The 14,771-nt window shown below is 39.4% G+C and overlaps 1 protein-coding gene across 4 annotated transcripts in view; it reads left to right on the forward strand.

Annotated features, from left to right (window-relative positions):
• Positions 1–14,771, forward strand: part of DTNA (dystrobrevin alpha) — a 367,610-nt gene that overhangs the window by 245,611 nt on the left and 107,228 nt on the right. For all 4 annotated transcript variants that reach the window (XM_004606060.2, XM_055128332.1, XM_055128333.1 and 1 more), the window contains one exon: positions 3,999–4,079. In XM_004606060.2, the coding sequence (XP_004606117.2) occupies positions 3,999–4,079 (81 nt within the window). The remainder of the gene's footprint in view (positions 1–3,998; positions 4,080–14,771) is intronic.

The following is a 14,771-nucleotide window of genomic DNA, read 5'->3' on the forward strand; positions in this document are numbered from 1 at the left end:
AGTCTCATCAGCCAGTTTATCCAGATTATCTGAAAACTAAATACTAGGGCTCAGCAAGATCCTACTTAATATTCAGGATTTCTTTCATTCTCTGGGAAAGAAGCTACCGAAATAGGAAACATTGGCATATCTTCCAGTCATCTTACTGATATTTTAGCAAAACATAGGATTGGTTAAATCCTCATCATAAGTTAGAGGGGACCAGATGGTGAGCTCCCATCCCTATGCATCAATTTTTCATCCCTCCTTACTGCATCTGGGAGAGTTGTACTTTGGCTAAATTGCCACAGGAACTAACTAGAAAATTTAACTGTCATTTTACACCCAAGGTTTAAATCCTTATTCTGAAGAATGTATACAAATAATCTGTGTCCCCAATGTCTTCTTTTAAGGGATTGTTTGTTAGTACTGGAACTCTTCCTGATTATTGAGCCAAGCTCATCAATAATTACACTACTTTCTCATCTAGGAGAAAAGACTTCAGAATCAGATATATCCTAATAGTTTTGTCTTTTGTCTTTGATTGTCCCCCATCCTAGAGAGTTTATTTTCTTTATGGTTTCTCAGATTTACACAGGACATGAACATTGAAATGCCAGTAACAACATTTTGTCTATTTTGGGTGTTGTTCAGGGCTTACTCCAGGCTCTGCACTCAAAGATCACTCCTAGTGGGTCTTGAGGAACCATGTGGTGCCAGGGATTGAACACAATTTACTGCATGCATGGCACAGTAATAACATTTTTTAAAATAGCAAAGACATCAATTTAGAAGCCTGAGCAAAAAATAAAAGAAGCAAATTGACCAGATAAATATTAAATCCAACTTTGCCTCCTAATAAACTTCCAATAAAAAATAGAAAAGGTCTTAATATAATATGGGGTAGTTTTGAAACTAGAAATTTTAGGCTTAAGAAAAATCAGAAGAGCTAGTTATAATTTAGAAATTACATTAGTAAATATCCATAAAAGATGATAATGATTTCTTTCTATATATTTTAAACAAACATCGAAGTTGGCTGTTGCATTTGACTTCTGTACCTATCATTTTAAGGAGCTATCAAGCAGACATGGAATAGGGCTTTACAATGGGTAAGGGTTTCAAACCCATGTCTGATGATAATGAAGAAAACAAAAGCAACTTTCATGCATTGAAGCTCTGGTGCTGCCCTGATCTGTGGTGGACACAATTGAAATGATTGCAGAATTGAGTATCTACAAAGTCAAAAGGTCAAAGGGAAGGTACTGCCTGCTCTAAACTTTAAATTCCATCAAGAGAGGAATTTTTGTATAAAATCTTCACCTGGTGACAAAGACACTAAAAATAATGATAACTGCTGCCCAATGCTTAAAAAATTAATTATCAAATGCAGGGCAAAAAGATTACAGGGCTCCGGAGGGGAAACTAGATCAAATGGATTGATGATTCAGGGAGGCAAATTAAAGTTCAAACATTTCATATACATTTATCATTTATTGTTGCTCAGCAAGCCATAGCAGGCCATTTAGGGAAGCCCATCTGTTCTTAAGCACTCGCCGTGTACCAGCTACAGAGTTTGCCCTAAAGTTGTTATTATTGTGCCTACTTTAAACATGAGAAAATTTAATATTAAGTAAAAATTTTGATGAAATTTACATGATAATAAATGACAAATTAGATAAGAGGTTCACACAGTTTTATGAAATTCACATAATAAGAAAAGGAAGTGACAAATTCAAGTTGATTGAGTTTATTTTGGGGTGGGGGGTGGAAGGATTTGAGGCCACACCCTGCAGTGCTCAGAGGCTATTTCTATCTCTGTAATCAGGAGTAAAACCTAATGTACAAGGTACAAGGATAATCATGTCCATGCTAGGGATTGAACAAGGGTTAGCCACTTGCAAGACTCACTCCTTTACCTTTGTGTTACCTCTTCAGCTCATAAAGCTGACTGATTGTAAAGTTCATTTCTTCTCACTGCTATAACCATCCACTCTATAATTGGAAATAACCTCCATGCCTTTGGCTAAATGTTCATCTTGTAAAGAAAAAAATTGTAAGGGAATTTCTGATTTAAAGTGGGTAAGCAAAGTCTTACCCACTTTAAAATTCCAAATGCTCAAAACCAAATAGACTATTTTGTCAAGTAATATATTCTAATGATAAAGAGGTTTAATGATTGTCCTTATAAAACCATATAGTGTTAAGAGTATTTATGGAATTTTCAACTTACCTACTGATCAATTAAAGTATATTATCAATAATGAACAGAGGGTCTGAAAAAAATAAGTTTGAGTTGAAGAAATATGGCAAGTTTCAGTGAGGGATACTTGATAATTCATTTTTTATTTTATTAGGAAAATACTTAATTGGCCTTGTAATATATTTACTTCTAAACAAGATCATTTTCTTGCTACCCTAATAATTGCACTATGAAATGTTTATAATAGTAGTTACTAATAAAACTCAAAACATTTCAAAGATAGCTGTCTCCATATAGTTATTAAGAACCATAAACTTGGGACTGAAGAAAACCTAATACAGAGAAAAGATAATAGATAGCATCTAAAAATTTATTGTGTCCTCCTAAAGCCAGTCTAAAGACTAACACATTCAAAAGGGTAAAAGAGGATTCAGAGAGATACAATAGGTAGGGTGTTTGTCTTGCACATTGCCAACCCAGGTTAAATCCCTAGAGACCCGTATGGTTTTACAAATCCACTAGGAGCTGTCCCTGAATGTAGAACCAGGAGTGTTATAGGGTGTGGTCCAAAAGCAAACAACAACAAAATTTAAAATAGAAGGGTGATAGAGTAGAAAGATTATCATGAAAGTAGCTGTAGACTTAAAAGACATCCCATCTTCAACTTTAATCTAGCAGAGATTTGGGGTATATAGGATGGGAAAAGCCTCGATTTCTTTGTTTTGGACTTGGGGCCACACCTTAGGGTACTCAGGGGGTTTCTCATAGCAGTGTTCAGGAAATCTTGGATACCAGGGACCATGTAGTGCTAGAAATGAACTTGGGTAACCCACATGCAAAGCATATCCTCTAGCCCTTTGAGTTAATCTTTCCAACCCAAAATGTACTTGATTTCTTGAGTAGAGTATTTGGACCTCCTGCTATGGGCATCCAGAGCTATGCTGGATTCTTGATTAGATGAGTGAAAATAAGAAAATAGTACAAGAATATGGGGGAACATGTTTTTCCATGTTTAGAAAAGTATGTTTTCTGAGGTTGACCGGAAAGATTGTTGGAGAGATGCTAGCAGTAATAATGCGTATACTTACATAGAGTGGGGTCAAGTCAGTGTTCTCAGGTGTTTGGGTCTGTTTATGCATTCATCCTTTCCAGAATTCTGTGAATAAGTCGTAGTATATCACCCTCATCTTCCTGAAGAGAAAAATGAGGTTGATCAAAGCAATTGGTCTGTCATACAAAAATGATCAATTCAACACATGAGAGCCTCACAACTTGATACTAGTGGTCAGGCCCAGCATATTATCAATGATTATCTGAGGAGATTACATTCTGATAGCCTCTGCTTGTTTCAGACACAGCTTGAGCTGAACATCCTAGGACTGAGGCTTTGTCCTCCGTATCTGGTTGGCCTCCAGATTTCCCATGTTGGACACCTGTCCTTTCTTTCCCTAGAACCTGCAGGGTTCTAGAATGTATGGGGGGGCTGGAGCGATAGCACAGTAAGTAGGGCGTTTGCCTTGCATGTGGCCGACCCGGGTTCGATCCCCAGCATCCCATATGGTCCCCTGAGCACTGCCAGGGGTGATTCCTGAGTGCAGAGCCAGGAGTAACCCCTGTGCATCGCCAGGTGTGGCCCAGAAAGAAAAAAAAATTTTAAAAAATAGAATGTATGGGGTCTGTAAATGTTTTAAAGTAATATATGCCTTCTAATGAAATAATAAATTAAGCACACATTTCTTTAATCTTTTTATTTTATAAATACTGTAAATTTCCTCCCACAACATGGCAAATCATATGTGTATTTTCTCCTCCTCAGGGGCTCAAGATCTGGACCGTATCCGACTCTCCACGTACAGAACAGCATGCAAACTTAGGTTTGTTCAGAAGAAATGCAATTGTAAGTATATCAGTTGCTTGAACAGATTACTCAGATGAATCCCATATATTACATTGATTAGCTTCTTAAAGCTAGGTTTTCTTGCTAGTATCAATAAAAATATGCTTGCACAGCAATAGAATATTGTGAGACACAATTGGTAGAAAATATTACTAAGGAATTCTGGAAAAATAATTACTCTTATCTGCTAAACTATTTAAAAGGATGGTCTATGGATATGTATATATTTGTACCATTGTAATGATTAAACTCTGGATAGATATTTTGCTTCTTTCATCTAGTGGTATGATTAGGCAGTGCCATCAAAACGCTGTTCAAAAATGTCATATCAAACATGAATTTTGTACTCTGCTAGGTACCAGGGAATGAGCAGTGTGGACTAAGGTGGGCAGAGAGATTTTGTGCTGAGTCCTAAAAAATTTTTAGTTAGATGGTAGACCAGAGAGTCAACACAGAGGCTAAGGCACTTATCTTGTACATAACTGAGCCATTTTGACCCCCAAGTATCAGCAGGAATGATCACTTAGCACAGAGTCAGGAGAAAGCTGCCTGTGGCCCAATCTTCCCCCCACCCCACCCACAACCACCTCCTAAAAAATTAGTAGTGGAAAGTTGTTTACTTTGCAGTGTATCTTACAGAATATCTGTTTCAGAATATGAAAAGATGCTGCATTCATACGAAGTAGACGAAATCAAGGTTCAAAAAGGGAAAATTTTCACCCTTAAAATATACTTTGCAAAAGCATATTTTAAAACTCTGCGAAGATTAAGTTTCATTTTTCAAATGTTTCTTACCTTATCCAGAGCATTAATGTTCATAAGTTTTTCTAACTGACAATATAAAAAAAAAGAATTGTGATCTTCAAAATCAGCTGTAAAATATTAATACAGTTGAGCTTGGCTTATTTTAATTGAGGTTGGAGACATCCTTTTAGAAAGATAGCCAGGAGTATATGTATTTATGTGACATATTACTAGTCCATATTGACTATTTACTGCTGTATTAAAGTCAGATAATTTTTGTCTGCAACAAATTTTATATCATAATAAAATATGGCACCTCATATTTTTTACTTTATTAGTACTTTATTTTTTCTTTATTAGTAAAGAAATAAAAATTTTAGGTAGTATATTTGTAACTGCACGTCTTTAGTTGGAGACTCTTATACACTATTTATTTCATAGAAATCATGGGCCTGAATTGATATGATGCTTATTTTCAGGATCAGATTATTTACAGGCTAACTTTATTTTGCATAGTAAAAGACTAAGCTTTAATGGATAGAAAACATAAAATGTCACTCTCAAAAGTTATCACCTACAAAAAAATATTTTCTGAATAGGGCATTAAGTGTACAGATTTTAAAATTTCTTTCTATCTGCTTTCAAAAATGGGGAGCATTAGTTTGTTCCCAATCTTTCTAACTCTTATTATGGTTTCCCATATAGAGCATTGATCCATATTACTGACAATCAGATTCATTGCCTTAATGCAATTCCTGATGGATACTGCATGTAACTGGTTCCCAGTGTTCTAAAAAGATGCTATTCAGAAAGCCAGAAGCTGTGGTCTGTGGAACTGAATGTAGCTCAGTTCAACACTGATTTTTGTATGTCTCCATATACACAAACATAACATAGACAAAGACATGGACAGAGATATGGATATATAGAGATGTAAATACACATAAATAAGCACCAACCTCTCTCTGGTGAGAAAATATTGTCTTTCTCAGCCAAAAATTCCTCTATACCTCCAACTTTTCTCCTTAGTGTTACTGTAAAACAGAATAACTGCAAGTGAGTTTTTGACTCCATGTATGTAAAATTGGGATACAAAACTCCAGATGTTTATGAAGTTATAGTTATTCATTTAACAGCTTCGACAAGGTGGTCAGATTGGGCTCCCTGGTTCTCTGTGCTTGGGCCTCACATTGATTCCTCCCTCACTGCCGGGTCCCAGGTCTGCCATCTTGTTCATATTGTTCTGTTTCTGGTTCTATCCCTGGAAATCCATGGACGTTGTGTCCCTTGATGCCTGACGCTCTTGTTGGCCTGCAGATCTATCACCCATGCTCTGTGGTCTGCCTCTCTTTACTTTCTTTTGGTTCCTTTGGCTTTTCTTTGTTCTCTGGCACCATCTTCCCAGACATGTGTGAGGGATTCAAAGTGAAGCTGCCATCCATCTGGCCTCAAGGGAAAGAGGAAGTTGATTGATCTATGTGCCCCTTCCTTTTAAGTGTTTAAGTGTTACTATATCCATGCCTTATTCATTTCTTCTCTCTCTCTCTCTCTCTCTCTCTCTCTCTCTCTCTCTCTCTCTCTCTCTCTCTCTCTCCCTCTCTCTCTTCCTTTTCATGGCAGGCTTAGTATACACCCTACTTAATTAAAAGAATGAGTGTTTTCAAAAATTAGGGAACACCAAGTTAGCTATTTTGTTTTCTAGGGAATGGGACAGAATGGAGAATAGAAATAACATCTGTAATATTCCTTTCTAATCAATGGCCTTCTCTTCTCATTAGTTTCCAAGTTTTCTGGTACCTTCTCACAAAGATAGACACCCTTTCTACCACTTTTCAGTGTGTTAAAATGGAAGCATCTTAGCCTTGTTTTAAAGTATTACAGATTTCTACTAGAGCATTATTTTCTTGGTCAGCATTGACATGGTTAATGATCCAGATACCCTGTAATGTCAGCAGATTTTTTTTTCCAGAAATGACTTTGAAATCAGTGGAATGCAGCATTAAATTCATGAATACAAACTGCAACAAAAGAGATAAATCAGAAATCTGAAATCCTGCCTGTTTAATAATGGGAACAAAAATAAAAAGTCAGAGAAGACGCTTTCCCCACACAGCTGGCATTGCCCCATCTTTTATTTCTTCTGGTTACCACATGAATTTTCTTTCTGTCACATATACCAACCAAAAAAAAATGGTAAGATGTTGTTGAAAGAGAAAAGTATGTAATTTTTGTCTAAGCTTCCAGAACTTCTCAAAATATCTTTTCTCTAAGTCAGTGTTTCTTAACCAGGGTCCATATGTTCCCTGAAGGCCCCTAGGACATTCCTAAGAGCCAACCAGAGACCAGCAGGGGCCACAGGAAGCAAAGAAGATCAGAGGGCACCACAGTCAGAGGTGGAGGAATAGTGCTAGAGGAAATGAAATATTTTTAAAATACCCTTAATCAGTTATAATGTAAGTTCGAACACATGCTTTAACTTTACTATCTCTAAACTTCTTTTCGATTGCTTCTAAATGCCCCCCAAATACAGTCATCTGTTGACTTCAAGTTTACTCTATAGAATTAATTCAAGTGAGTGCTGTTTATAAAGTAGGTCCTGAATAAACATCCTTCCCTGAATGAATAAATATGCCCCATCAAATTAATTGTGTCAGTCAAGTGGCTAGTCTTACATTGCAGGAATAGCCTTTAGGTATTTTTTTCAATAACTACTGAATAATTTTCCAGTTATTTTTCTTTGAGTTAGTGTACACAACATATTCCTTCTTTGCATCAGGTTTAAGTCTCTGGATTTGTGCCTACCTGTATCAGTTTTCTATTGTTACAGAACAAATCAGCATAGATTTAGCAGTTTAAGAGAATGCCCACTAATTATCTTATGGTTTCTTTAGGTTAGAAAACAACACGTCATGTGTCTAGATTTTCAGTCCAGTGTCTAATGATGCTGAAATCTAAGTTCTGGTTGGGTTCATAGTTCTCATGGGTGGGTTGTGGGGCAAGGCCTCTGCCTCCAAGTGGAACAAGAGTGCTTTTCCTGGTTGTTGCAGGATTGAGGTCAGGTTCCTTGCTGACAGCATGCCAGGGGCTAATCTGAATTCCTACCTGCTACCTGCATTTATTACCCCTGGCTCGCTGTGGGCCGTTTAGAGCACAGATAGTTGCTGCCTCTTTCATGCCCTCTGTCTAGACTTCCTCCTTGGTGAGTAGCCAGAGAAAATTTCAGGCCTCAAAAGGACTCATGGGATTGGGTCAGGCCCTTTCAGCTAATCTCCTTATTTTAAAGTCAATTGATTTGAATTCTTAACTACATCTGCAAAATCCTTTCTTTCATAGCAATACTTGGATACCTGTTTAAATAATGGAGAGGTGTGTATCGACCAGAAGCAAGCAATCTGTGGTGGGGAGTGGGGAAGGGGTATGTGAGGGCTGTTAGTGGACTTTAGGATTCTGCCCACCACACTGTCCAGGAACACCATGAGTAATTATTGACTGCAGGTAGCAGGTAGGAATTCAGATTTGTTTTGTTTTGCAATGGCTTTAGAAAGCTTACAGTAAAAGCTCTGGCATAAAAAACAGATTTCAAGAATGAGATGAGTATGACAAAGATAGTTGGAAATGATCACTCTGGATAGGAACTGCTTGCTGAAAATAAGAAAAGGAACAAACATGATAATCTCTCAGTATCTGTGTTGCAAACCATATGCCCAAAAGGAGAGAGGAGAGGAGAGGAGAGGAGAGGGGAGGGGAGGGGAGGGGAGGGGAGGGGAGGGGAGGGGAGGGGAGGGGAGGGGAGGGGAGGGGAGGGGAGGGGAGGGGAGGGGAGGGGAGGGGAGGGGAGGGGAGGGGAGAGGAGAGGAGGGGAGAGGAGAGGAGAGGAGAGGAGAGGAGAGGAGAGGAGAGGAGAGGAGAGGAGAGTGCCTGTCATAGAGACAGGTTGCTGGGGCGGTGCAGGAGGGAAACTGGGGATATTGGTAGTGGGAAATGTGCACTGGTGAAGGAATGGTTGTTGGAACATTGTATGACCGAAACCCAATCATGAACAGTTTTCTGTGTATCTCCCGGTGATTCAATAACAAAAGAAAATAAATAAATAATAAAGAAGAGATGGGTCTAAAAGATAGACAGACAGACTCTCTCTGGTCAGGGAGTCAGAGACAGCAGGAGAGTTCACAGTTGGAAAGAGGCAGATTACAAACACTTGGAGTATAAGTGCATTATAGTAGAATACTACACTCTAGAACATTTCCTAGTAGAAGTTGGTGACAGCCCGTGTGATATAACGATGGAAGCACTGCTCTCGGGCACGCTGGTGCCCTGGCAAAAAACGGTTTGCCCTTGATCAGAACACACTCTGGGTAAGCAGAGCTATGATCCAGATTTTTTTTTAATTTTTATTTAATTAAAGAACTATGATTTACAAAGTTATTGATAGCTGAGTTTTAGGCATATAATATTTCAACACTAATCCCACCATCCATTTCAAATTCCCTCCACCGCTGTTCCTGTATTCCCTCCCTAACCTCAAGCCCCACCCCGTCCCTGCCTGCCAACGTGACAGGCACATGACAGAGTTCCTGTGGTTGCAGCGTAGAGCTCATGCTTGCACTGTTGAGTCTGTGTTTGGGTAAACGGCTGTATACCGCTCTCCCATATCACCACCGGAACTGAAGCCCTGAGCCCTGTTCACCCATTCCTTTCTGATTGCTTCTTCTTTACCCCTTGATTTCTTTCCTTCCTTCTCTGTCCTTCTCATCTCTAAACTCTAGGATCGAGGGTGATCTGTGCACCCTCCCTTTACTACAAGACATTTCCTACTGGATGAGCTGATTTTAAATCCTGATGCTTAAGATACAGGTTCAGTGAGAGGTGCTTCTTCCCTTTAGCTACTCTCATGCTTTAAGCTCTTAAAGAAACAGGATCTTGTTTCCTTGTGAGTATTTTCACTTCTAGAGAACACTGGGAATTTTGCTCTAGTGGCTGCCACCACACCACCTGTGAATTTCGGCAGCACTGTGGTCCTGTTTGCAAACATCTGGATGCAGCTCCCATCAGCTTCCTTCCGGCTCTCGCTGAAGCATTATGCCAGGAAGCTGCGTCACCTGTGCACTTCTACTCTTACAGTTTAAGAAAGTGCGTCATCCTTAATGCCCTCGTCAGTTGCGCAAGAGTGTTAAGTCCACAGGAATGCCTTTCAGCCTTCTCCAGCCCATAGAACAGGTGCAAACACAGAATGCAATGGCCTTTCCTGAGTGTTCTGCCAAACTATGCTTCTGGCATCCTGCCGGAGCACCCAGAACCAGTCAGCAGAGCTGCGCAGAGATGCCCAGAGGCTGCCCTCCCACAGCCTGGCTCCTGGTATCTCCAGGCTCCAGCCAGCAGGGAGAGAAGACAAGATGGGAAGGGGGACACGGGCCCTCCCATAGAACCATCCCTGAGACCCTGTAGAATTTTATTCCCAGGACCCCATCATTGACACCTTGTTAAGACTTCCTTGACATTTTGTTGATAGTTGTTATTAGCAGTTACTTATTTATTTCCTCATTCATCAAACAAGGACCAAGATTTACTGCTTTCCAAACACTAGACTGTAGCAGAAAACAATATTCCTCCGTGTAGAAATCAGTAATAGAAATTGGGGCTGGAGTGATAGCACAGTGGGTAGGACGTTTGCCTTGCACGCGGCCGACCCGGGTTCGATTCCCAGGATTCCATATGGTCCCCCAAACACCACCAGGAGTAATTCCTGAGTGCATGAGCCAGAAGTAACCCCTGTGTATCGCCAGGTGTGACCCAAAAAGCAAAAAAAAAAAAAAAAGAAAAAAAGAAAAAAGAAAGGAAGAAACTCATTTGAGCTATAATGCCTGTTTATTTGTTATAAAGCTTCTGCTTTTGTAAATATCAGATAGTAGAAACATGCTAAACCATTGCTCCATAGCTTATAATTAGTATTTCACAGTTGGAAAGAGGCAGATTACAAAATTTACTGTGTAAAGTAATTTTTAAAACAAAATTTCTTATAAGTATGATAGTTAAAAGCAATAATGTACAAATAAATGGTGGTGTTCAAATAAATTGTAGCTATTTTTTTTCCTTTTTGGGTCACACCTAGCAATGTTCAGGGGTTACTCCTGGCTGTGCACTCAGGAATTACTCGTGGAGGTGCTGGGGAGACCATATGGGATACCTGGAATCTAACACGGGTTGGCCGCATGCAAGGCAAATGCCCTACCCGCTGTACTATTGCTCCAGCCTCAATTGTAGTTAATTTTTAATTGCTCGCAGTGCTGGGCTAGGACTTATTTACCTCTTTCTTATATTGGAATTGCAAATTTCTATTTGTTCCAGGTGAGGAGAGCATAGCACAAAAAATATTAAGTGGCTTCCCTTGGATAAACACCAGATATAATCATATAATTAAGAACTCAACTCCTAGCTTCCAGGTGCCATGGTAAACAGTCAAATCCCTACAATGCCTGACAAGTTTGTCACTAAAAAGTGAGCATGGGGACCACAGAATCTTCTGCAAAGCTAATATCATTGACACCAGCTCTAAGTAGCTTTGTTTCTTAGGAATATAGTAGGTTGTATATAAGATCAACTAAAACAGATTTTATGTTTTCAAATTCTACATTGATAAATAAGAATAGGAAATATTAAGGTGGAGAAGGGAAAAAATGAGAAAACTTTATAGGACCAAAGAGAGTAGAATCTTTGAAATATGACCACAATCATCATTTTGTCTGATGCATTAATTACACTAGCAGGGTTCACTCCGCAATGCCTGGGAACTAGATTAGAATTAGTGCTTTTGCCTGGTTTTTCCCGTAGAAGCAGACTTCATGATGAGGCTTATGTGGAAATAGTTGGGATTCCAATCAGGAGTGGAACTGGAACAGGGAAGGAAAGCCACTGGACAAGATAGGAACCTTTGGGGTGTCTTGTGAAATGCATTCCAGAATTGTTCCCCCAGTGTATTAAAAAGTTGGAGAGACTAACCCACTTGCAAGGCTCTGCCTTGGTCAATGGTGACCTACAGCAGTCTGCTCCCCCTGCTTCTGGGTAGCACGTGTGAGTTCCAGGAGAGTCCAGGTGTTCACACCTGTGCAGCAAGAGCTAGAGGCCCAACATTGTGGTGGCAGGTACAAGAAGCTGGTCAGTATCTGTGCCCTGATGGTCACTTCTTCGGGGGCTGGAGAAAAAAGATGGAACTAAGATTTTGAAAAAGTAGGGATAAAAGGGGTCTGGAAATATGGTCTGCTGCGTACCTGGGCTTTCTGCAGTGGCAGCTTGCTTATTTTTATACTGATTTCTATAGGTGGCTTAAAAAAATGTACTTCCCATGTTCTTGACCCATAATACCTGCAGATAACCTGTTCTGCTGGTTCGCCATCAAAACATCTCTTTACCTCAAATATCTAGCTCCCAAACAATCTCTGGATGCACGAGGAATGAACCATAGCTGTTTTCTAAATGGGTTCATTGATAAATAAAATGAATTTCCTATTTTAGGTTTGCTTGCCCTTATTGCACAAAGACAATAAATCATACATTTATCCAGTACAGAAGACATTCAGAGAAAGGTAACACTTCCTGATAAATCGCTGCTTACCCCACTCTTCAGTTCCCCTGTATGAGCACTCATATTGACCAGAACACATAATGCAGAGACCCTAAGACCAACTGTCGTAAAGGAAAAGTAGAGCACAGTTCCCATAGATTACTTTTTTCTTTGAATGTGGAATCTGGTACCTACACCCTGGGACTTGCTCACTCATGATCACTTGTATCACTTGTAGTCCCACTGATCTTCGATTTGCTCAAGTGGGCGCCAGTAACATATCATGCTCACTCATGATATGAAAATAATTCTAAAAATAGAGGCTGTAAGATAGTATAGTGAGTAGTATGCTTGCCTGGCATGCAGCCAACCCAAGTTCAATCCCTGGCACCCCATATGGTGCCCCGAGCCACACCAAAAGTGGTCCCTGAGCACAGAGCTAGGAGTAAGACCTGAGCACTTGTGGGTGTTGCCCAAAAACCAGTGCACTAGAATAATGGGGGAAGCCATGTTCAGTAAGTGCCACTGGACTGATTACATGGATTTAGTACATGTGTACTTTACAGATAGGTACCTTCATTCACTGGGCATTATTGAACACCCAGTTTAAATGCCAGTATCTGCAGGGAATGAGGAACAATAGTCCATGTCTTCAAGATGTTTATAATTTAGTGTTGTAGATCTTCTCTCTCTCTCTCTCTCTCTCTCTCTCTCTCTCTCTCTCTCTCTCTCTCTCTCTCTCTCTCTCTCTCTCTCTCTCTCTCTTCTTTTTTTTTTGATTTTTTGGGTCACACCCATTGATACTCAGGGGTTACTCCTGGATCTATACTCAAGAATTATTCCTGGTAATGCTCAGGGGACCATATGGGATGCTGGAGATTGAACCCAGGTCAGCCACAGGCAAGACAAATGCTCTACCCACTGTCTTATTGTTCTGGCCCCAGTGCTGTAGATCTTAATCTTAATTCTCACCTTCTATTAAAAAAAAATTTTTTTTTCGTAAGCCAAATCAAGGGTTTGCCTAAAAAAAAAAAAAAAAAAAAGCAGGGAATACTGATTCTCCTTTGTACTCCCAGACATTTTCATATGTTATATCAGGTTGAATGCCCTGCCTTTCTTACAGATGAAGGAATAATTCTACTTGGGAAAATTGAAGTGTGCTTTTTAGGGGCATACATGTGTACAAGAGCCTGTAAGAGTGGATTGCAGGGTACCCCTAGAGAGGATTGCTGGCTGAGTAAAGGCCCATATCAGAAAACCAAAGGCATTGTTGAGAAATCTGAGTGTGACTAGAGTGTACGAATCTAGTAAGAGACCAGAGGGGCTACAGAGATAGTACAGCAAAGATGCTTGACTTACCTGCAGCTAATCCCTGTTCTACCTCTGGAAACACCTATGTATGGTCACCTGAGCACCAGTACTGACCCCCGAACACAGAGTTAGCACTACCGCTGAGTACTGCCCTAAAGGGTCCCCAAACAAACACATAGATAAATAAAAGAAACTGGAGATGACTAGGAGATGAAGCAAAAGATTAGGAGACAAATTCAAACATGCTTTTCATGCTTAGAATCTTGGATTTTACTTAATAGATGATGCAAAATGGCTTGACTAAAACTGAGCATTCTAATATTTCTTAGAATTGGAGTAAAAGGGCAGAAACTAAACATGTGTGGATGCTTGCTGTAAAAATCTAAGACTAAGACAGTGAAATCAGGCAGTAAAAGCCCAAGCGAGGTTACTAGAATGTCAGGATGATAACGGCCTATTGAAGGAAGCTATACTCAGTTACCCATGAAGTCTGAAATGACTGCCCAGCGGGGACAAGAGATAATAGATCTTCTTGCTTCTAAAGCTACTAAGGATATTATGAGCAAAGTTAAACACTGGCAGTGAGAAATTAGTTATTGTTCACATCTTTCTTTTCATTTACCTTCTCATTATTTGTACAATACTTTGAAAAATAATAGGCTTGATAAATGCTTGTTCAATTTAATTTAGTTTAATTTACAGGATGACAGCTATTGAGCCAACAATTATTATCCCTTATTTTGAATAATGATACTGGTCTTCAAACATAATTTAAGAAATACTGAATACTCCCTTCCTAATACACTGTGGATATACTGCCAGGGTCTTTGAGGGTCAGCATGATATTCGATTTCATTTTTCACCAAAGTATTTTATGGGCATCTTCCTGAACTTCCATTTTATCATCTACTTTACCCAGGAAATTAATGTAAAACTAGTATCCTTATATTTGTAAGATATGATGTTTCTCTCTAGAGACCCTAATCAAAATGAATTATCTTGGTGATAAAGGCACACTTTGGGAGTGGGAAGCTATTGAGTTTGTTGAAAGCATAAAATTATTCAGTGAGAACACTCAG

The sequence above is a fragment of the Sorex araneus genome, chromosome 2 (assembly GCF_027595985.1).
Source record: "Sorex araneus isolate mSorAra2 chromosome 2, mSorAra2.pri, whole genome shotgun sequence".
In the NCBI taxonomy this organism is placed as follows: Eukaryota; Metazoa; Chordata; class Mammalia; order Eulipotyphla; family Soricidae; genus Sorex; species Sorex araneus.